We start from the raw sequence: 22982 nt of genomic DNA, 5'->3' as shown, positions 1-22982 counted from the left end.
TAAGCTCTGCGGCCGTGAGAAGCAGCCGCGGTGAGGGTCTCTGTCTGTGCCTGTGTTTCGGGTGGGATCAGGATTCTCCTGAGTCCGGTGGAGACAGGAGTGAGGTGAGAACCCACCACCTGGGCCCAGTGCCAGGCAGGGGCCTGCACACAAGCCCCTCTGTGTTCTACCCAAGATGGCACAGGCCCATGAGATACACTTGAGCAACTTCTAACAACGTAATGTGTCCCCTTGGGACCAGGCAGATGGTGGCAACATGCAGCGGACACACTGATTTCATATGTTTTTACGTTTCTGTGCACATTTAAAGGAAAAACTTGGTTAAAAGCTGCCCCCTCGGCCTGCACCTGTGAACCCCCCCCCAGGTGCCCTCCACCTGCAACGTGGGCCTGGCAGCTCCATCCTGCCATGCTTGCATCGTCCTGAGAGATGCCTCATCTCCACATGTCCCACCTCCGTCTGCCCTCTCAACCTGGGACTGCTCCCGCTCCCGCTTTACAGACACGCTCACCCTGGGTTCCTGCCTTGGTTGTCTCTCTCCCACCATCTGAGGCTTTTAGCTTTACTGCTCATGCGTGCTCAGTCCCGTCTGACTCAGTGGGACCCCGTGGACTGCAGCCCACCAGGCTCTCTGTCCATGGGATTTCCCAGGCAAGAATACTGGAGTGGGTTGCCATTTCCTCCTCCAGGGGATCTTCCTGACCCAGGGATTGAACCGCATCTCCTGCGTTGGCAGGCAGGTTCTTTACCTGGGGAGCCCCTTTTAGCTTTATTACTCACAGAGAAACAGAGATCGGTCAGGGCTGAAAGTGATCGAGGCTTTCTGGGAGCCCATTTCCCGTTTCAGGATGTCAGGGGCGAGAGCAGATCTATGGCCTGCAGTGGGGCCATCTGTCCAGGGCTTATCCCTGTCCTACGGCATCTGCCCAGCTAGACTTGAGCTGTGTTGTCGGGGACAGGACTGTGGTGCCAGGGAGTCAGGGAAGGTCCAGTGACTTTATCCACTGGGCCTTCCCATTAAGAAGCAGTGAAGGCTTCAGAGATGGGATTTCTAGTAACAGGCTAATGGCAAAGTTCCCCGCACCCCAACCCACCCAAAAAAAAGCCTGTCATCGAGATCAAGTGTTCAGATACTTTAGGAGGAAAATGTAGTTGGTTCATGTGGTCGGGTTTCCAGCTAGGAAGTGAAGAGCCCAAGTGTGATTCCATATGCTAAGCGTGGTTCACAGGTGTGCCCAGCCAGAGAGGGCGTCTTTCCTCCTGCGCCCACACGGAACATGTCAGTAGGCGGAAGATCTCTGCATCCCGTCCCCAGAGAAAGGACTCAGAGTTAGCTTCCATCCTGCAGAGATGAGATGCACTCAACTGTTGGTTGTTTGGAACTCACTAGGCTAGGAGTCGGACACGACTGAGCGACTTCACTTTCACTTTTCACTTTCATGCATTGGAGAAGGAAATGGCAACCCGCTCCAGTGTTCTTGCCTGGAGAATCCCAGGGATGGGGGAGCCTGATGGGCTGCTGTCTGTGGGGTCACACAGAGTCGGACACGACTGAAGTGACTTAGCAGCAGCAGCAGCAGGAATTGTGAAGGTGCTTTTTAAGTATCACTTTCTGATTTGCTCAGCTGGGGAGGATGGCTGGGGCTTGCCAGGAAACACCCAGGGAAAGAACCACATGCCTTTGTTAGGTTGCAAAGACTAGGCAGGGAATACTGCATACAGCAAAAGAATCAAATGTCTATACACTGTTATAGATGTGTTTGAGTCTAGTTTAACATTACAGTCATCTTCTTATTGACATGACTAATGTTTCAAGAGCTTAAAACAGGTTTCCTTCTATATGTTGGTTCTGTGCTGTGCTTAGTTGCTCAGTCATGTCCGACTCTCTGTGACCCTGTGGACTGTAGCCCGGCAGGCTCCTCTGTCCATGGGATTCTCCAGGCAAGAATACTGGCGTGGGTTGCCGTGCCCTCCTCCAGGGGATCTTCCTAGCCCAGGGGTCGAACCCAGGTCTCCCACATTGCAGGCAGATTCTTTACCAACTGAGTCACCAGGGAATCCCAAGCTACCTACTGTATATTGGTTCTAATTTAACTCATTTTCTCTTTCCCTTTTTTATTTTGTAGCTTCTATTTCAGGGAAGGAACCCAGGCATTGCCTGGGAATACTCCATGCCGAGGTTGGGGGTTGAGAAGAAGCCTGGAGCCCAGCCCAGCTACACATGGGCAACCATCCGCTCTGAGTGCTCCGTATCCTGTGGAGGAGGTAAGTCATATCCCACGGTTGACCTGGTGATGGGCACAGAGGTGCCAGGCATCTTTGGGCCATGGGACGCACTACAGTGGTCTTCAACACCTAGCCCTGGTCCCCATCACACGCCCTGGTCCCCATCACGCGCCCTGGTCCCCATCACGTGCCCTGGTCCCCATCACGTGCCCTGGTCCTCATCACGGTGTACCTGGTCCCCATCACACGCCCTGGTCCTCATCACGTGCCCTGGTCCCCATCACGGTGTACCTGGTCCCCATCATGCGCCCTGGTCCTCATCACGGTGTACCTGGTCCCCATCACGCTCCCTGGTCCCCATCACACGCCCTGGTCCCCATCACGCGCCCTGGTCCTTATCACACGCCCTGGTCCCCATCATGTGCCCTGGTCCTCATCACGGTGTACCTGGTCCCCATCACGCTCCCTGGTCCCCATCACACGCCCTGGTCCCCATCACGCGCCCTGGTCCTTATCACACGCCCTGGTCCCCATCATGTGCCCTGGTCCTCATCACGGTGTACCTGGTCCCCATCACGCGCCCTTGTCCCCATCACACGCCCTGGTCCCCATCGCACGCCCTGGTCCCCATCGCACGCCCTGGTCCTCATCACATGCCCTGGTCCCCATCACACGCCCTGGTCCCCATCGCATGCCCTGGTCCCCATCACACGCCCTGGTCCCCATCATGGTGTACCTGGTCCCCATCACACGCCCTGGTCCCCATCACGCACCCTGGTCCCCATCACACGCCCTGGTCCCCATCACGCGCCCTGGTCTCCATCACACATCCTGGTCCCCATCACGCGCCCTGGTCCCCATCATGCGCCCTGGTCCCCATCACACGCCCTGGTCCCCATCACACGCCCTGGTCCCCATCATGGTGTACCTGGTCCCATCACGCACCCTGGTCCCCATCACACGCCCTGGTCCCCATCATGGTGTACCTGGTCCCCATCACGCACCCTGGTCCCCATCATACGCCCTGGTCCCCATCACGCGCCCTGGTCCTTATCACATGCTCTGGTCCCCATCACGCGCCCTGGTCCTTATCACAAGCCCTGGTCCCCATCACACTCCCTGGTCCCCATCACACGCCCTGGTCCCCATCACATGCCCTGGTCCCCATCATGCGCCCTGGGCCCCATCACGTGCCCTGGTCCCCATCACACGCCCTGGTCCCCATCATGCGCCCTGGGCCCCATCACGCACCCTGGTCCTCATCACAGTGTACCAACCCTCAGCTTGTCCTGATGAGGAGCCCAGGGCTCCTTAACTCTTCCAGAGGCAGAGTGTCTGAGCAGTGGTCCTGAGTGTCCCTTGAGAACTTTGGCTCCCTTTTCTAACTCAGCTGTGTCCATGTGTGACCTTAAAGTTTAGTAGATTGGATTCTGCTTTTTGTCTAAGATTTTTTTAAAAGGTAATTTTGTTATTTGAGAACATTCAGATGAAAGCCGCTCAAATTATAATAGATTTCTTGTTGATGATGAGAAATAGAAACCTTTGTGGAAATGAGTGATACAGAGGGATGATTTTTTATCAGATTGTGGTGGTTTCGTCACCAAGTCGTGTCCAACTCTTGCATCCCCATGGACGGTAGCTTGTCAGGCTGCCCTGAGCATGGGATTCTCTAGGCAAGAATACTGGAGTGGGTTGCCATTTCCTTCCCCAGGGAATCTTCCCAACCCAGAGATCAAGCTTGGGTCTCCTGCATTGCAGGCAGATTCTTTACTGACTGAGCTACGAGGGAAGCCCTTTATCAAATGGTCTTGTTCAAACATTTTATTGGAAAGAAATTTGCTATAAAGTTATATGCTTAAATTCACTAAGAAATTATAAGAATTTCGTGAAAGATTCAGTAAAAATGACAAGAAACTACATGTCAAAAAGAATTTCATTTGACAGTAGGTGAGTTTGCCTCTTAATACCTTAAGACTTTTCAGCCCATGACTGAGTTGAAGAAGCTAGTTCACTGGAGAGATATTTTTAGCTAGAGCCACTTTGTGCTATCTGAGAAAGGATGGAGAATAAATACTTACACATTTTAGAAACAAAATATTAAGTTCTACCTGATATTGAAAGCCAGACACGTTCCCATATGGACAAAGGGCTTTCAGCTTTGTACATTCCAGGTTTTAATAATCGAGAAAGTAATCTAAGCAGTAGTGTAAATATAAGTATGTGCTGTGTGCTGTGCTTAGTTGCTCAGTCATGTCCAGCTCTTTGCAGCCCCATGGACTGTAGCCCTCTAGGTTCCCCTGTCCATGGACTTTTCCAGGCAAGAATATTGGAGTGGGTTGCCATGCCCTCTTCCAGGGAATCTTCCCAACCCAGGGATCAAACCTGAGTCTCCTGCATTGCAGGCGGATTCTTTACTGTCTGAGCCACCAGGGAAGCCCAAGAATACTGGAGTGGGTAGCCTATCCCTTCTCCAGCGGATCTTCCCCACCCAGGAATTGAACCAGAGTCTCCTGCATTGCAGGCAGACTCTTTATCAGCTGAGCTACGAGGGAAGTCCATGTATTTAAGTATAATAGGACACAAATTAACATTTTATAAAGAAAGAATAAAATGAGTTGATAAGGAAAAAAGTGAACTCATGTCTTCTTAATAATTGCTTTAAATCAATGAGCAGAAGGAAACACAGGAAAACTGAACAATTAAAAAATAACAGTCTGAAAAGTTAACACCATGTACTCGATATGTATTTATTCTTCTCATTAAAATAAAATGTGTAAATCCTGTTTAAATTCTGACATTAGGAGCTTTCTAAGGTAAAATAGAATCCCTTTCTGCAATGCAGGCTAGCAGCAAATGACCCTAAAGGCAGCCAGAGAAAATGTGGGGTGTCCTACTCAGGGGAGGGACCCACACCAGCTATCATTTTGTTCCATTCGGGAAATAAAGCAAAACAGGCCGTACTCGTGGGCATCCCATGTGTGGTCTGGTTATTACTCTCTAACCCCATTTATTCCCCTTCCCTTTCTCTTCTGCTCTTGCAGCCATCCCCTGCGACTCTCTGCAGCCTACTGGACGCATTTGATTTTATCTGTCCCTGTTTGAGATTATCTAACAGTGTTTGATTAAAATAATAAACCGCAAAGCCTTCTATTTGTGTCAGGATAATTTTCAGATGCGTCCTTGTAGATTTTCACGTGGCTGCAAGAGTGCAGCGACTCACAGGGCAGCACGCGTAAGGGCGGCTGGTCCATGAGTGCGTTTCATTAGGGCTTCCCTCCGTGTCCTCCCTGGGAGAACCAGCGTGCAGAGGACGCTGGGTGTCCTCAGCTCCGACCACGTGGCCCGTCTCAGTAGCCTGAAACACTCCAGCGGGTGCTGAGCACACTTGCAAATCGCCAAGCTACACCTAAGGAATAATTCTCACATTGAGGTTTCTAGAGGACATCAACCCAAAACCTATCCCCTAATCATTTGCCTGAAGAATTGTGTTATAGAGGCAGTGAGTGGGTGTTTAACTTCAATGGAAAAATTTATGGAAAATCAAGGTTTCTCAGTTGAACAGCTAGAAGGGATGTCTAACCCCATCCTTTATCGTCACCTGTGTAGGAGGTGGCTCCTTTATACAGTCTTCCAGTGGAAATGCCAAGGCCGTGCCCCTCCCAGGACTCAGCGCCTAACCAAGAGCATCTTATGTTTTTTTAATTGAAGTATAATTGAAGTATAGTTAATTTACCATTTTGCATTAGTTTCAGGGGTACAGCAAAGTGATTCCATGTTATATATATATATATATATGAATAACCTATATACGTCTGAATAACATATGCATATATGTATAACTGAATATACTGTGCTATTTTGAATATATTTGTTGATTATCTATCTTATGTATAGTAGTGTGTATCTGTTCATCCCAAACTCCTAACTTATCTCTCCTCCGCTTCCCTCTTAGGTAGCTGTAAGTGAGTCTCTTACAGCTTCTATGTCTGTGAGTCTCTTTCTGTTTTGTAAATAGGTTCATTTGTAACATTTTTTTTAGATTCCACATGTGACTGATACCATATGATACTGGTCTTTCTCTTTCTGACTTACTCAGTGTATCACCTCTAGGTTCATCCATGTGGCTGCAAATGCCATAATTTCATTCTTTTCATGGCTGAGTAATATCCCACTGTGTCAAGATACCGTATCTTTATCCATTCATCTTAGATTGCTTCAGTGTCTTGACTGTTGTAAACGGTGCTGCTGTGGACAACGGGGTGCGTGTATCTTCTTGAATCAGTTTTATCTGGATATGCTCAGGAGTGGGATCTTACGTAACTCTACTTTTAGTTTTTTTAAGGAGCCTCCATAGTGTTCTCCATAGTAGCTGCACCAATTTATATTCCCACACCCTCTCCAGCATTACTTTTTGTAGACTCTTTGATGGCCATTTTGAGCAGCGTGAGGTGATACCTCACTGTAGTTTTGATTTGCGTCTCTAGTATTAGCAGTGCTGAGCATCTTTTCATGTCCCTCTGCGCCATCTGTATATCTTCTTTGGAGAAATGTCTGTTTCGGTCTCCTACCCACCTTTTTAATGGGTTGTTTGTTTCTTTGACATTGTGCTAAATTAGCTGTTTGTGTATTTTGAAAATTAGCCCCTTGTTGGTCGCTTTGCTTCCAAATATTTTCTCCCATTCTATAGGCTGCCTTTTCCTTTTAGTTAGGGTTTCCTTTGCTGTGCAGAAGCTTTGTAGTTTAATTATGTCCAATTTGTGAATTTTTATTTTTATTTGCATTACTCTAGGAGACAGATCCAGAAAATACTGCTGCAGTTTATGTCAAAGGCTATTCTATGTTTTATTCTAGGAGTTTTATGGTATCTGATCTTACATTTAGGTCTTTAGTCCATTTTGAGTTTATATTTGTATATGTGTTAGAGAATGTTCGAATTTCATTCTTTTACCTGGGAAAACCGTAGCTGTCCAGTTTTCCCAGAACCACTTATTGGAGAAATCATTCTTTTCTCCATGTATCCTCTTGCCTATTTTGTCATATATTAATAAACCGTAAGTAGGTGGGTTTAAGGAAAGGGCACTGTTTAAATCCTACTGGCTTGAAGTGGACCCTCCCGTATTTTCCTAAAAGGGCAAGACCACGCCTTCCCTTCTCCCACTCTTTCCTCTCGCATCCCCCTGGATTATCCTGTTTTCTGTACAAACAAGATAAAAATAAGAAACACAACATTGTGGTTAACTGGGCACCTGCCGTGTCCTGTCACTTGCCTGGTCTCGTGGAAACCCTCAGTTCAGTTCACTTCAGTCACTCAGTCGTGTCTGACTCTTTGTGACCCCATGGACTGCAGCAATCCAGGCCTCCCTGTCCATCACCAACTCCCAGAGTTTACTCAAACCCACATCCATTGAGTCAGTGATGCCATCCAGCCATCTCATCCTCTGTCGTCCCCTTCTCCTCCTGCCTTCAATCTTTCCCAGCATCAGGGTCTTTTCCAATGAGTCAGTTCTTCGCAGCAGGTGGCCAAAGTACTGGAGCTTCAGCATCAGCATCAGTCTTTCCAGTGAATATTCAGGACTGCTTTCCTTCCTAAACAGGGCTTAAAAACAGAAAGACCCACCTGGAGGCAGCCAGACCAGGCTCAGGGCTAGGTTCTGTTTCATCTGCATCATATTTTACATTTCGAAGATTTCCACTTGCGTAGGCCTCTTCGTAACCTAGATTGGGACTCCTGAAGCATGCTTTGCCCAGTTCTCTTCTTGTGACTTTAACGTCTGCGAGCTGGAGAAACAGCCAGGGACTGAGTGAGCCAGGAGGAGACCCTGGGAAAGCCCCCAGCCCTGCCGCATTCTGGAAACGTCACCTGGCCTCTGTAAAGAAAGGGCAGTCCCATCCCTGACCTGCTCTAACGGGCCATTTCTCTTTAGACAGCGAGGTTTCCTGACAGGCGCAAGGCAGGCAGTGCCTCTCGTCTTTTCTGACAGTGTCCTCTGCTCATTTTTTTTCCCCTTTCCACTCACTCTTGTAACATAACCATGGGATTTTATTTCAGTAATCCTGCTTAGTTGTGCCTTTGCCAGGATGATGGAGAGGTGGAGGAAGGATTCACATAGGGAGATGCTAAGCCAAGAGTGTTTGAGGGAAGGATCCAGCTTAGCCGATTACATGCGACTCTAAGACAGGGACTTCCAGACACAGGAATGGCTTCGGCCGACTCTTATTTACAGTGTAAGGGCATCAGCTCTTTCTCAAAGTTACATATGCTGCAGCTTTTAAAAATCAACCTTGGTGACTCCGCTGGCTCAATGTATTTCAAACCATAGTAATGAATCTCAAACCACTGCTTTACTTTTGCATGAAAAGGCTTATTCAGATTTGGCTTATCAGTTCAGCTGCCGAGTCGTGTCCGAATCTGCGACCCCATGGACTGCAGCACGGCTTATAGTTACATTTAATCTCTCTGGTACATATCATGCAGTATCTGGGGATGATCCTCTGATTTACCGTTAGCGTTCCTCAGACAAACCCTAAGACTGACTTGTAAATCGAGCTCTCTTAACGCTTTTCCAGCAATGTTCTCATCATCGTCTGCAGATATTTCTAGGGCTTAAACTTTAATTTTAGTGATGACGTTTAGAAAATAGAATAAAATTACATATTGGAAACCTTGCCTTTGTTTTGTTTATAGGAAACCATTCATTCATTTATTCATTTACTGTCGAGTCAGCAAATGTTTGTATCCGTCTGAACCTCAGTTCAGGTCAGTCGCTCAGTCGTGTCCGACTCTTTGTGACCCCATGAACTGCAGCACGCCAGGCCTCCCTGTCCATCACCAACTCCCAGAGTCCACCCAAACCCATGTCCATTGTGTCAGTGATGCCATCCAACCATCTCATCTTCTGTCGTCCTCTTCTCTTCCTGCCCTCAATCGTTCCCAGCATCAGGGACTTTTCAAATGAGTCAGCTCTCCGCATCAGGTGGCCAAAGCATTGGGGTTTCAGCTTCAACATCAGTCCCTCCAGTGAACATCCAGGACTCTCAAGAGTCTTCTCTAACAACACAGTTCAAAAATTCTGAACCTCAAACTGTTTTAAATCAAGTGGGGAAAATGTAGAGACCTTTGTTTAATCCTGTCTCTGAACTGGATGATGAAACACCAGTGTAATTTTTCTTGTTCAGTTGCTATATAGTGTCTGACTCTTTTGTGACCCCATGGACTGTATGTAGCCTACTGGGCTCCTTTGTCCATGGGGATTTCCCAGGCAAAAATCCTGGAGTGGGTTGCCATTTCTTTCCCCAGGGGATCTTCCCAGACCAGGGATCAAACCAAAGTCTCCTGCATTGGCAAACAGATTCTTTACATCTGAGTCACCAGGGAAGCCCCATAATGTAATTGTTACTTTACTTAAAAAGTATTGAGTGACTTACTAGCAATATGGCTAACTGAAACATGGGACCTCTATAAGGTACCTGATGCAGAGAACTGACTCCTTGGGAAAGACCATGATCCTGGGAAAGACTGAAGGCAGGAGGAGGAGATGCTTGGATGACGCTATGGACATGAGTTTGAGCAAGCTCCAGGAGTTGGTGATGGACAGAGAAGCCTGGTGTGCTGCTTTCCATGGGGTCACAAAGAGTCAGACATGACTGAGTGACCGAACTGAACTGAACCTCTAAGGCATGGGGCATTTTCGTTCTTCCTTAAATGTGTAAGGCACCATGCCAAATTCTGAGTCTGTAAAGAGGAGTCATGTAGACTAGCACTGTCCCCAAAAACATGCAGTCTGCGTATCCACATATGTAACGTGCAAGACTACAAGCTGTCCTGTGCAGGGGTCCATGAGCGCTCAGAGCCCCAGGAAGCCGGCACAGAGTGCTGGGTGGCTGCACTTTGAGCATCTGGAGTAGTCAGCAGTGGAGACCTGGGACCGCTTTTGAACATCAGCCATTCATATTCTTCCTCTAGTTGGTAAAAATCATCTTTTTCATAGGAACTACTTCAAATTAGATCTCCCCCATACATACATTTAGAACATCCTTACATGCTTCGAGTCTTAAAGTAAATGTGCATGTTACTTTTTTAAACTTTAAAGGCTTGAGCTTGTCTTTCTAGGTCCCAGAGATCAACTGAAATGATTCTGGCTTTTTCCTCCCTGTGTTGGGTCACCTTTGAGCCAAATTCATGAAACTACTTCTGTGTCTGTATCTAAGACCCGGAGAAGTTGCAAAGCACATCCTCTCTTTAGCCCTGTTACCCACCAGAAAAGCAGAGAAGAGGAACACAAAGTTCCTCCCTGGACAGGGCCCTCTGCCCTCGGGGGCCACGTGTGATGTCCACCCCAAGCATCTCCTGGAGCACCCTCAAAGGTGCAGGGTTAGATGCAGAAGCCCAGCTCCTCCCAAGGAGCAGGGACTCTTCCCTTGCTCAGAGTCTCCCAGTCCTGCAAAGGCCCCCTCCTCTGGGGCACTGGGACCTGTCCGAGGTCTAGTCCCTCACACACGCCCATGGTGATCACGTGGTCATGACTGGCTCCCTCCCTTCTCCTGCCATGGGTGGGTGGGTGTGTTTCAAGTCCTGCTGCCCACATCTGTTAGCCAAACTTGGGACCTTAAAGACGGGGAATGCCCACCTAAAACAAGACAAGCAGCGTGTCCTGCTGTCACTTTGGACTGGTCAGTGCTGTCGGGGAACTCAGATATCAAGCCAGTTTCTCATCAGTCGGAACAAACACAGGATGCCACAGGCCATCCATAAAGGGTAGTCATCACCACCCTCCAAGCTTGGGTGCCCATTCGGGTGCCGTAAGCCTGGCATGATCATGCCAGCACGGCTGCCACTCAGGCACACGTGGGAACAACTTAGACTCTGAGCATCAGCCGCCAGGAGTTCACCCACCGTGCTTTCCTGGAGCTACCAACCCTCTCCACCTTCAAGGCCTTCAGGACACAGACACCGCAAGTCCACACGGCATCTGGCGCTTGCCCTGGGCTTGGTGCAGGCCCCTTGTGAAAGCACATGCTTTGTTTGTGGAATATCTTCCAGTTTCCTGGGCAGTTTTGCTCACAAGCTTGGCTTCCTTGCCTTTATAAAAGAAGGCTGAGGCTTTTGGCAACACCTGGAAATCATTCTGCCATTAGATTAACTGAAAACTTAGAGATTCTTTGATATAATTACCATCTTTAAGACCAAATACTCTTCTTCCAGATACTTTGGCAAAGTATGAAGATTCTAAAATGATTTCCAAAGAGCTGGCCAGAGCTGGTTTCTGTAAAAAGATTAAGATAGAGCTTCATCGCTTTGCTCATTAAACTCACCACCTTCCATGGCCAGGGTTCAGCTTTGGGTTTTTCCCAGTTAAAGGATTATTCTGTCTTTTTTTTATTGATTCTTTGAATTTTGACTCTGCTTCTCTCTCATCTATTAATATGGATCATTTTAGAAGGTTGGCCAGCTTGATTTTAACATTCCTGTGGACTTGCAGATTTTTCTTTCTGACAAATAGTTGAGATTATAAGTACAGTTGAGAAATTGCTTTACAGCTGTGCCCTCAGTCAGAAAAATGATACCTGAGTGTCTGTTAAACATTCAGCCAGGTGGCTAAAGAGACCTCATCCCATGTGAAACTCATCTGAAAACGTAATTATCTAAAACCTAGTATAGAAATAGAACCCAGAAACCCTAAATACCATTGGGCATGTGGCTGTCTGTATTTTTATTTTCCCAGGATATTTAGATATTTGAAAACAAGAGAAACATTTAAATTCACCTTTACATCTATTTTGTTTATATGGAAAATTAATTTTACATTAAAACCTCGAGCATCCCTACCACACACAAGCAGATTTGACCTCCAGAATTCATCATCCCTCAGGACATTGCTGGACTTTTAGATTCCTGAGCATTTCCATGTGGAATAAAGCAGAGCGTTCCCAGGCTGAATCCCTATGAAAATCTCAGATCAGCTCAAATGCTCTGACTTGATCAGAGATCCCGAGTCAGGAGTGTTTTCCTATCCTCATATCCAGGGCTTCCCAGGCGGCTCAGTGGCAGAGAATCTGCCTGGCAGTGCAGGAGACATAGGAGATGAGGGTTTGATCCCTGGGTCGGGAAGATCCCCTGGAGGAGGAAATGGCAACGCACTCCAGGATTCTTGCTGGAGCAATCCCATGGACAGAGGAGCCTGGCGGGCTGGGCTCCATGGGGCCACAGAGAGCTGGACATGACTGAAGTGGCTGAGCACGCATATCTATGGGCAACTACCCCCCATCTGGCAGGGCCTGCGGTGATGCTCTTCACCCTGGGATGTGGGTGCTGGCGGGTGCCGTCTCCTCTCTGGCACCTGAGTGTCCCTAAGGACATGAGTCCAATTAAGAGAATGTTGAAGGTAGCTGAGCCTTGCCATTTCCATTTTAATAGCCTACGCTTTGGGCATCACTGGGCCATCCCATAGGCACCTGGCCGGTAACGTTTCATCCATTCACCGGTGTCTGTCGGCATGAAGCGGGAGTGCCTGCAGCCTGAGAAGCCTGGTGTGCAGGCGCCCAGCCCATGGGTGGTAAGAATGCTGACCGACAGTCTGCCTGAGTTTCTCCATCTGAGAGCTGACCAACAGCCTGTCTTCTTCTCCATCTGACTTAATCTTGGTGAAAATGCACAGAGACATTGGGTGTGGTTCTCTTGAAAATGCAGGAATGGAGGTGAATGACTGTAGTGGGATTGAAAGGATTTTTTTTTTTATTTTCTGTAGGCTCCCAGGCCAGTCTCTGCGTGGACATGAAAAAGTGTCCCACAGAGGAAAGAATTTGTATGATGTGTCCTCACATCTCGTCATTCCAGCACGCTCTTGTGTTGACTAATGACAGAATGGGTTTTTTTTTTTCCTTTCTTTGGTTTTGATTTCTTCTGTTGCACTGGTTTCAATTTTGTAAGCTTTCTTGATGCTTTGAATGTCCCTTGGGTCTGAGGAAGGGCTTTTGTAGCTTCTCGGCACCTCTCGTGGGCTTTGCTCTGCTCACCAGTGATCAGCTCTAGGAGGCGCTCAGGCCCCGGTCCCTGCCACCCCAAAGCAGTGCCACCTCAGCCTCCGTGCCCAGGTGTTTGTCTCCACGGCTCGATTACACCTGGCACGTGCACTTGTCTCTTTGTTGTCTCTGTGGTTGAGATTCACTGATGGTGATGGAGCGCTCTGGGGTGGTGGTCGGTTGCTTATGTTTCCTGTGTGTTATCAGCTGCCGTGTGCTCAGAGTCTACACAGCCTAGGCACTGGGCATTGCTTTGTTGAAGGATGAATGCAAGACCTCGATCGCTTTCTGATGTGTAAACATGCAAAGGCGCAGGTGGAAATGATGACGCAGGGTCAGCCGGCTGCCTCCCCTCCACGGCGGCGTCCCCAGGGCCTCCTTATGCTTCTCATCCTGCTGCTGTGCGTGAAAAAAGGGAGCGTGCCTGAATTTCAGATCTCAGATTTCGTTACTTCCGCCTTAAACTCTACTCCCCATGAAACAGAGTGTAAGAAATTGCCCTCCGGTGTGTGACAGGTTCTGAAGTAGAAAATGTTATGAATCTCCTTCCTTCTCAAGCAAAAATCAAACAAGAGGTTACAATTGCCACACGTGCCCATCACACTGGATAGAAGGACCAGGCCAGCTGGTGACCCATCACACCAAGGCTGGAAGGTGCAGCGGGGTGGGGGGAGGTTGGCCAGACTGCCAGAGATTGAGTCCTGGCCTTTTAAAACACATGACCTTGTGAGCTCCTTAAGCCTTTTACACACTAGTGAGCCCATCTATAAAGTAGAATAATCATGTAATCAACCGTATAGGGTTCCTTTAAGGATTAGAGGAGAGAAAAACCTGTAAAGCTCTCACACTCCGTCTAGCCAAGTAAATGTCAGCTTCTATTCTCTTGCATTAGTGTTACAGCTTTGCTTAAGAAATCGCACCGTTTGGGTTACTAAACTTAAAGCCAGAGGAAATTCCACAATGACACTAGTCACGTGGCCCCAGGCAAGGGTGATGAACGCGCTCCTCCCTGTTTTGAATTGTGTTGCCATCTTCTGCACACTCGTGTGGGCAGGCATGTGTGGGACACACACTTGGAAAGGTGCCTGCAATGTGTCTCTGTGTGTAGAGGGTGTATAGGCTGGTAGCCACCACGGGGAGTGGACGAAGTGTGGCCTGGCCCTTTTCCTGCCTGGAAGGGGCAGTGGCCTGGGGGCAGGACTTGGGGGCTGCTCAGGCTGATTCCCCGGCCTCCTGGGTGGAGTGTACCTTTCCTGGGTGAGCTCGGCTCACCACGTGGACTCAGCCCCGGCACGCGGTGCGATAACGCAGCACGATAACGCAGCACGTGGTCCTGTCCACACCAGCGGTCCTCAGCTTGCAGAGCACGTGGCCCCATGCTGAGTGCCCCAGTTGTTCCCCTGGTCCTGAAACTTGTCGTGTGGGGCTTCTGGTTTCCCTTTCTCTACCCAGGCTTAGGGTCTGACCCTGAGAGTTTGCAGCCTGTCGCCTGCCCCGCTGTTTGCCTGACTTCAGGTCCAGGTAAACGCTCAACCCGACAACCTGAGTGTTCAGACTACGTGCACACTGTGGTCAAAAGGCTTGGACCAAGGGCCTGAGAAAAACCCTTGGGAAAAAGGGTGTAGGCGCTGCACACGAACATGTGGGCCATTTCTCTCACTTAATATTTAGCTCACCATTTTCCCTTCAGGCGAGGTTACTGGATGGTTGAAGTACAGGTAAGCCCAATGTAACGAATGCAAACCAGAAAAGCAGGGGTTTGAGAGAGGATTCATTCGGAGCGAACCAGTAACAGAGCAGTGATCTGACAGGAACAATACAGAAATTAAGGGACAAAATCAGAACTGTGGAAAAAGTAACGCAGATATTCTTGGCCGGGCCTGCGGACTCAGATTTTCAGGTTCTCAAAAGAAGCGCAGACTTTCTGATCCCATGGGATTTTCGGGGGCCCTGGATTAACTGTGAAAAATGGCTTATCAAACCTTAACCCAAAGCCGTTTTTAAGCAGTGTGATCCCTGGGATGCTCCCTAAGGGTTCAGGTGTCAGCTGTGAGTGTCAGGACACAGTCAGAGCCCGCCTCCCACTCTACACTCTGCTGAGGAGGGACTCTGAACAGGCCCAGAACCCTGTCTGCTTCTTCAGTGCTCATGTGGGGGTGTGCTTTAGGGTCCCTGACAAGCCTTCTGGTTTGATTTTCTGTGTCAGTGAACAGTTACGAGGTGGATTAAAAGAGAAGCCTGAATGTCAGCTGCCCTCGCTTCCCCCTTCCCTGGTGCGTCTCTTGGACATCCCAAACTGAGTCTCCTGGGGGTCAAAGAGCAGGAAGGAGGAGGAGAGGCCGAAGCAGGTGGGTGGGCAGACGGGCTGCAGGCTGGTAGGCGGTCAGGCGAGCCTCACCTGGGAGGTCCAGCACTCTCCTCCACCGGGCCATCCCTCAGGGCCCGATGCTCCTGAGAAAAGACTGCCCAGGATGTCAGTAGGAGAGGAGGTGCATTTTCATGGAGGCTCCAATCTGTAGATGTTGGAATTATTTTTTAACCACAAGTGTCCTAACCATAGAAAATGCAGGAGACAAACCTCCCCCTGACCCAGGGTCATTGCAGACACTTCAGTGAACCCCGTCCCATCTCATCCCTTCCTCCCACGTTCAGGTCGCCATGTGTGCACCCTCTTGTAGAAGATCCTGATAAATGTCCCGTATTATCACCTCATCTGTATCCATCATTTGCAGAGTTCCTCTTTATGTATTAAGCCAGGCTCCTTTTTAATAGGGGAGTTCACATTCTTGAGCAAGTATGTGGAAGCATTATTGATACTTTTGTTGACCTAAAACAATAAAACAGCTAGTTATTATACCAGGAAAATGGGTTTATCAGGGAACAGCAAAGAACTGTAATTCTAGACACAATTGCAGGCAAGCCCTGTGAACAAAGAAGTCTTCTTTTATAGAGGAGAAGGGGGAGTTGACAGCGGCTGTTATTAAAAATCATAATGATAAGTCCACTGGAGGAAACTGGGAGTTTGAAATATACTGATTTTTTCATTGGCTGAGTTGTGAGGTTTCTCATTGGCTGGGCTGTTGCTAGGCAAAGAGAGATTCTTAGCTCCTCCTGCTGGTAGTTAAGTAATCACCTTCTTCCTACTGGACGCACTGCAAGGCACTGTTCTTGTTGGCAATGCAATTGACATCCAGTGTTGGGGCCCTTCTGGCCTCCTGAGTCCTTTTATTTTTGGATATAAGAGACCTGAATGACTCTTATTTCTTTGGACAGAAACAGCATTATTCCTATATAAATTTTTTAAAACGGTCTCTGTGTGCAGTTCTGTACTAGTTTTAAGTAAGATGTCAGCATTTAAATTATTTTGGTAGCCAGTAGTTTATGTTAACTAATTCAACCAGTGTGTATTGCTTTTCTTCACTTTGTGCGTCAAGTACTTTACGTGTTGAAGTGCTTACAATAAAGATTCATGAATTTCACATTATGTCCTTTAAAACCTTAGTAGTATCAGAATATTTAGTCATATGTTCATATTATTTTTTTGAAGAATATAGATTAATTTTTATTTGCACATAAAGCACTGAAAAGTTGTCAGCACCAAAATCAACTCTATTTTAAATGAGGCTTCTGCTTATGAATTTTCACACTTAAAATGAACTGTAAATAGTGAATCCTTCCTGAGCCCAAAAAATTGCCCCGGAAATGACAAATTTTGGCTCCACTTTCAGGGAGAGTATTTGAAAGTTGTGCTTGTGCGCTTAGTCGCTCAGTCGTGTCTGACTCTTTGCCACCCCATGGACGGCAGCCCGCCAGGCTCCTCTGCCCATGAAATTCTCCAGGCAAGAATACTGGAGCGGGTTGCCATTTCCCCCTCTGAGGATCTTCCCAACTCAGAGACCATACTCAGGTCTTTTGTATCCCGTGCGCTGTCAGGCAGGTTCTTTACTAGTGCCACCTGGTGACCCAGTTCCCCGGTGACTCAGATGGTAACGAAGCTGTCTGCAATTCGAGAGACGCAGGTCTGAACCCTGGGTGGGGAAGATCTCCTGGAGAAAGGAACGGCTGCCCACTCCAGTATTCTTGCCTGGAGAATCCCATGGACAGAGGAGCCTGGTGGGCTACAGTCCATGGGGCCACAAACAGTCAGACATGACCACACAACTTACACACACAATCGGAAGGGTTCACTCCTAGAAGGCTAAGATGGCTCCTCTTGGGATGACCTTACCTCAGATATGTGTGGACACCCACACGCAGATTTGTTCACTTGTGGATGCAGAGTTTGAACGGTAGCATGGAATCTGACATAAAAAAAAAATTATAAAAGATTCTGATTTCGCATTCACAAAACTGGGCTGCCTCCCAGTTTAAGGTCCCTTTCTGCAGAATCATATGCAAAAGTCACCGAGCTGCTGTGGGAATTGTACGCCCCAGGCCAGCATCATCAGCATCACTTGAGAATCTGTTAGAAAAGCAAACTGCTGGACCCACCCCAGACCTGCTGAGTCAGAAGTTGTGGCAATAAGGATGGGCCAGCAGGCTGCGCTGTACTAAGAGCTCCTGGTGGCGAAGCACATTGAGAACCCCTGGGTCAGGGAGTCACTTTCAACTGTGCTTCTGCCGAGAGGACTTTTTTTTCTACAAACATACTGTAGGTGGAACCCGCTGGCTAGGGCTTCTCCCCTGCTCAGTGCCCCAGCAGCCCTCGGAGGCATCTGTGGAGTCCCCGGCATTCAGGAATACCAAGGGATGACCACTTCCCCAAGAGGAACTGGTTCCAAAAGAACAGCAACAACTTCACTGAACACTACAGTTCATTTTTAAATGTCAGTCAGAAGATTTCAACTGTGGTGGTCAAAGGTCCATGCTTTAATGCTCCTTGAGAAGTGAGTTAAGACAGGTTTAGTGGGATGAAAAAGCTGATTTGAAGCTCAACATTCTGAAAACTAAGATCATGGCATCTGGTCTCATCGCTTTCTGGGAAACAGAGGAAGAAAAAGTGGAAGCAGTCACAGACTTTATTTTCTTGGGCTCCAAAATCGCTGAGGACGGTGACCGCAGCCGCAAAAGTAAAAGATGCTTGTGCTTTGGAAGGAAAGCTACGACAAACTAGACAGTGTATTAAAAAGCAAAACCATCACTCTGCCAACAAAGGTCGGTCTAGTCAAAGCTATGGTTTATGCAGTAGTCACGTATGGATGTGAGAGTTGGACCATAAAGAAGGCTAAGCACCAAAGAATTAATGCTTATGAATTGTAGTCCTGGAGAAGACTCTTGAGAGTCCTTTGGACAGCAAGAAAATCAAATCAGTCCATCTTAAAGGAAATGAACCCTGAATATTCATTGGAAGGGCTGATGCTGCAGCTGAAACTCCAATACTTTGGCCACCTGATGGGAAGAGCCGATTCATTGGAAAAGACCCTGATGCTGGGAAAGATGGAAGGTGAAAGGAGAAGGGAACAACAGAAGATGAAACAGTTAGATAGCCTCACTGACTCAAGGGACAGTAATTTGAGCAAACTCTGGGAGAAGTGGAGGACAGAGGAGCCTGGCATGCCGCAGTCCATGGGGTCGCAGAGAGTCAGATGCGACTTAGCGACTGAACAACAATAACAACAATAACATGGGTGGGAGAACTGGAGACAAGAAATTTCCTGGAACGCGCCCAGGAAGTGAGTCTGGGGACCATCAGCGGCCCCCTCTCCATATGCTTTTAATCACGGTAATTTTGTAAGAGGAGGGAAGCAATGCCTGCTAACAGACCTCAAGCCCTGCTGAGCTTTATAGATTACAGATTAAAGGTAGCTCTTTAACTGCCCGAGTAGATTGGAAGCCAGACCCGATGTGGAGTCCTGCTCTAATAGGTTCCATACGTCTCTACGCCAGCTTGCTTCTGCACATACACGTGGGCGATTTCCATCCCCCGTGTGGGGAGGGTTAAGCCCAGTGTAAACGTCAGCTGGTTCCCACCAACAGCAGAATTTTCTGCGACTCATTCCTTCTGCATTTTCTGCCCCAGGGAGACATTCCCCCTTCCCCAACCTCAATACTCCACTTTCACCCGTGACCTCATCACACAAAGTTCTCACCACCAAAACGCACCATTTCTCCCTTTCCAGTCACTCTTCCCTGCCCCACCACCTTCCCCCTCTCAGATTTCCTCAGCCTTCCCATCAGTCTCCCATTCTTTCCTTTTTCTCTCTCTTGCCTTGAGAATAACCTCCACTTCCTGCCCCACCGCCAACCAGGAGCCCCTGCTGCTCATCCTGAGGGCTTCTTGGTTTCATATCTGAGACGCTTCTAGCCGTGACCACCACCCTGTCACGACATCAGAAGGAATGAGCCCCCTCCTGCTGCCCTCCTGCTGGCCTCCCCGAAGCCCTTAGCACAGTTCACCCGATTCCTTCCAGCCTTCTCTGCTCTTGATTGCCGACATCCGTCTTGCCCATTTCCCTCCTTCCTTTATCAGCACGTTCTTGTCCCTGGTCCTGTCCCTTAACTTCCTTACTGCAGGTAAGGAAGCCCCACTGTGTCTCCACCTTCACTCTGACCTCACCACAAGCCCAGCACTGGTGTCTCCATCTCCTCCCCCGGGGGGCTGGTTTGCTCTCAGGTCTTTCCCCATCATCACTTACCCATGAGGGTCTTTTGATACAAATCTCTGTGCTCTTCAGTCTCACACTGGTGACACCGGCTCTCACATCAGAGCAACTTCTTACCATCTCAGTGACAGGCGTTGTTTTCTCTTTGCTTCTGAGCTCAGTCTGTGTCCACACTTTGTCTTCTCTCGGTACCCAAGAGTCCACTCTTTCTCTCGCTCCTCCAACATCTTCACACCTATCCCCCTTGAGTTTTCTAGATATATAGTGATACCACCTGAAGTTTCTCCCCACTACAATGTTCATAGCCCTTGTTTTATCTTATCTAATTGTGTGAGCCAGCATCTCCTTATGGCCTTAACTGAAATGATAAGATCAATGATAATGATCAAAGTCATTTAGTCGTGTCCGACTCTTTGTGACCCCATGGACTATACAGTCCATGGAATTCTCCAGACCAGAATACTGGAGTGGGTAGCCTTTCCCTTCTCCAGGGGATCTTCCCTGGAGATCCAACCCAGGTCTTCTGCAGGATGATATATGTTTTTCTTTTCCTAACCTTAATGGTCCTAACCTATAGTCTGGACTTCCCTTGTGCCTCAGACAGTAAAGCGCCTGCCTACAATGCGGGAGACCCGGGTTCAATCCCTGGGTTGGGACGATCTCCTGGAGAAGGAAATGGCAACCCACTCCAGTATACTTGCCTGGAAAATCCCATGGACAGAGGAGCCTGGTAGGCTACCGCCCATGGGGTCGGAAAGAGTCAGACACAACTGAGCGACTTCACTTCACGTCAACATTAATGGGAATGTTTATAGTGTTTACGATAATCCTGGTTTCCAGGTTTAAATAAACATGTAAATACCTACATCTGTCTATCTAGATACATAAGTACAGATATGCACACATGTATACCCATGCAAACATACAGACATATTGATTAAGTATTCATCAGTTGTCACTTTTGTAAACATTTTTGTCAAAATTGAGGCAGAATCTATCACATGCTGGAATGTATTACATTTGTGATAAACTTTATGTTTACTCTATAGTCCAAATGGTGAAATATATTAGCCAATTTTCCTAACACTAAACTATTCGGAATGATTTTCCTAACAGTAAATCATTCTTATATTCCTACTGGGAATTATTATCTGATGTCTTTTTCCCCCAAGGCACTACTTGATTCTGTCCTGTTTTATTTTGTATTTTTTACATTAGTATTTCTAAGGGTTGTTGTTGTTCCGGCGCTAAATCGTGTCTGAATCTTGGCAACCCCATGGGCTGCAGCAAGATGGGCTCCTCTCTGTCTTCAGGGATCTCCCAGAGTTTTCTCAAATTCATGTCTATTGTGTCTATGATGCCATCTAACCATTTCATCCTCTGCCACCCTCTTCTCCTCCTGCCCTCAGTCTTTCCCAGAATCGGGGTCTTTTCCGATGAGTTGACTCTTTGAATCACGTGGCCACAGTACTAGAGCTTCAGCTTTAGCATTAGTCCTTTCAATGAATATTCAAGAGTTGATCCCTTTAGGATTGACTGGTTTGATCTCCTTGCTGTCCAAAGGACTCTCAAGAGTCATCTCCAGCACCACGATTTGAAAGCATCAATTCTTCAGTCCTCAGCCTTCTTTTATGGTCCAACTTTCACATCTGTATATGACTGCTGGAAAACCCATAACTTTGACTATATAGACCTTTATCAGCAAAATGATGTCTTTGCTTTTTAATATACTGTTAAGGTTTGTCACAGCTTTACTTCCAAGGAGCAAGCATCTTTTAATTTCATGGCTGCAGTGATTTTGGAGCCCAAGAAAATAAAATCTGTTACTCCTTACACTTTTTCTCCTATTTGCCATGAAGTAATGGGACTGGATGCTATGATCTTAGGTTTTGGAATGTTGAGTTTTAAGCCAGCTTTTTCACTCTCCTCTTTCATGCTCATCAAGAGGCTCTTTAGTTACTCTTCACTTTCTGCCATTAGAGTGGTATCACCTGCATATCTTAAGTTGATATTTTTCCCAGAAATCTTGATTCCAGCTTGTGATTCATTCAGCCCTGCATTTAGCGTAATTGTACTCTGCTATAAGTGAAATGAACAGGGTGAAAATATATCAACATTGAGTTTTTAATATAATTTTCCTTTGCATCCTAAAATATGCTAAATTTTTTAAATGTTGGAAATCTTTCCTATTTTGTCTGCTCTGGAATGATTTAAATAGCACTAGCATCTACTCTCAGAGAAGGTGATGGCACCCCACTCCAGTGCTCTTGCCTGGAAACTCCCATGGACAGAGGAGCTGGTGGGTGCAGTCCATGGGGTCTTGAAGAGTCGGACACGACTGAGTGATTTCCCTTTCACTTTTCACTTTCATGCATTGGAGAAGGAAATGGCAACCCACTCCAGCGTTCTTGCCTGGAGAATCCCGGGGACAGAGGACCCTAGTAGGCTGCCGTCTGTGGGGTCGCACAGAGACTGAAGTGACTTAGCAGCAGCAGCAGTATCTACTACATTTGGTAGAATTTCTTTGAAGCACTTGAATCTGATACCTTTTCAGGCATTAGATCTTTGACTTTTTTTTATAATATGTATGGTAATTAGACTAATTAGACTATTTATCTCTTTTGAGAGTAGTCTTGCTAATTAAAACCATTTTTTTTCCTTTAGGATTTTAAATATTTTAATACATTTGAACAAAGTACTCTGATTAAATCATCTTTGTTTCTTCTTTTGCTCAGTCACTCAGTTGTGTCCAACTCTTTGTGACCCCATGGATTTAGCACTCCAGGCTTCCTTGTCCTTCACTATCTCTCAGAGCTTGCCCAAACTCATGTCCATTGAGTCAATGATGCCATTCAACCATCTCATCCTCTGTCGCCCCCTTTTCCTCCTGTCCTCGATCTTTCCCAGCAACAGGGTCTTTTCCAGTTGTTTATTCTACTTATGGCTGTTTCCTTACTCTGATTTCTTGTTTTGTATATTTGTGCTTATTGTTTGTTTTTTCATTAAGTTAGTATGTCAGTGACAGTTTAGCCATGAAAACAGAATCCATCCTAGGTATCCTAGGAAGGTATTTACTATAAAGGATCATATGTTTACAAAATAGTTGGAAAAGTTGGGAAAGTAAAAGTCAAAGAG

At 47.4% G+C, this 22982-nt stretch overlaps 1 protein-coding gene across 1 annotated transcript in view; it reads left to right on the top strand.

The window, feature by feature from the left end:
• The window catches only part of ADAMTS16 (ADAM metallopeptidase with thrombospondin type 1 motif 16), a 183035-nt gene that overhangs the window by 106216 nt on the left and 53837 nt on the right, over positions 1–22982 (top strand). The window contains exon 17 of the mRNA XM_018065480.1: positions 2127–2265. Coding sequence (XP_017920969.1) covers positions 2127–2265 — 139 coding nt within the window. The remainder of the gene's footprint in view (positions 1–2126; positions 2266–22982) is intronic.

The sequence above is a fragment of the Capra hircus genome, chromosome 20, assembly GCF_001704415.2.
Source record: "Capra hircus breed San Clemente chromosome 20, ASM170441v1, whole genome shotgun sequence".
NCBI classification, from domain to species: Eukaryota; Metazoa; Chordata; class Mammalia; order Artiodactyla; family Bovidae; genus Capra; species Capra hircus.
This window is presented reverse-complemented; position numbering and strand designations above follow the sequence as displayed.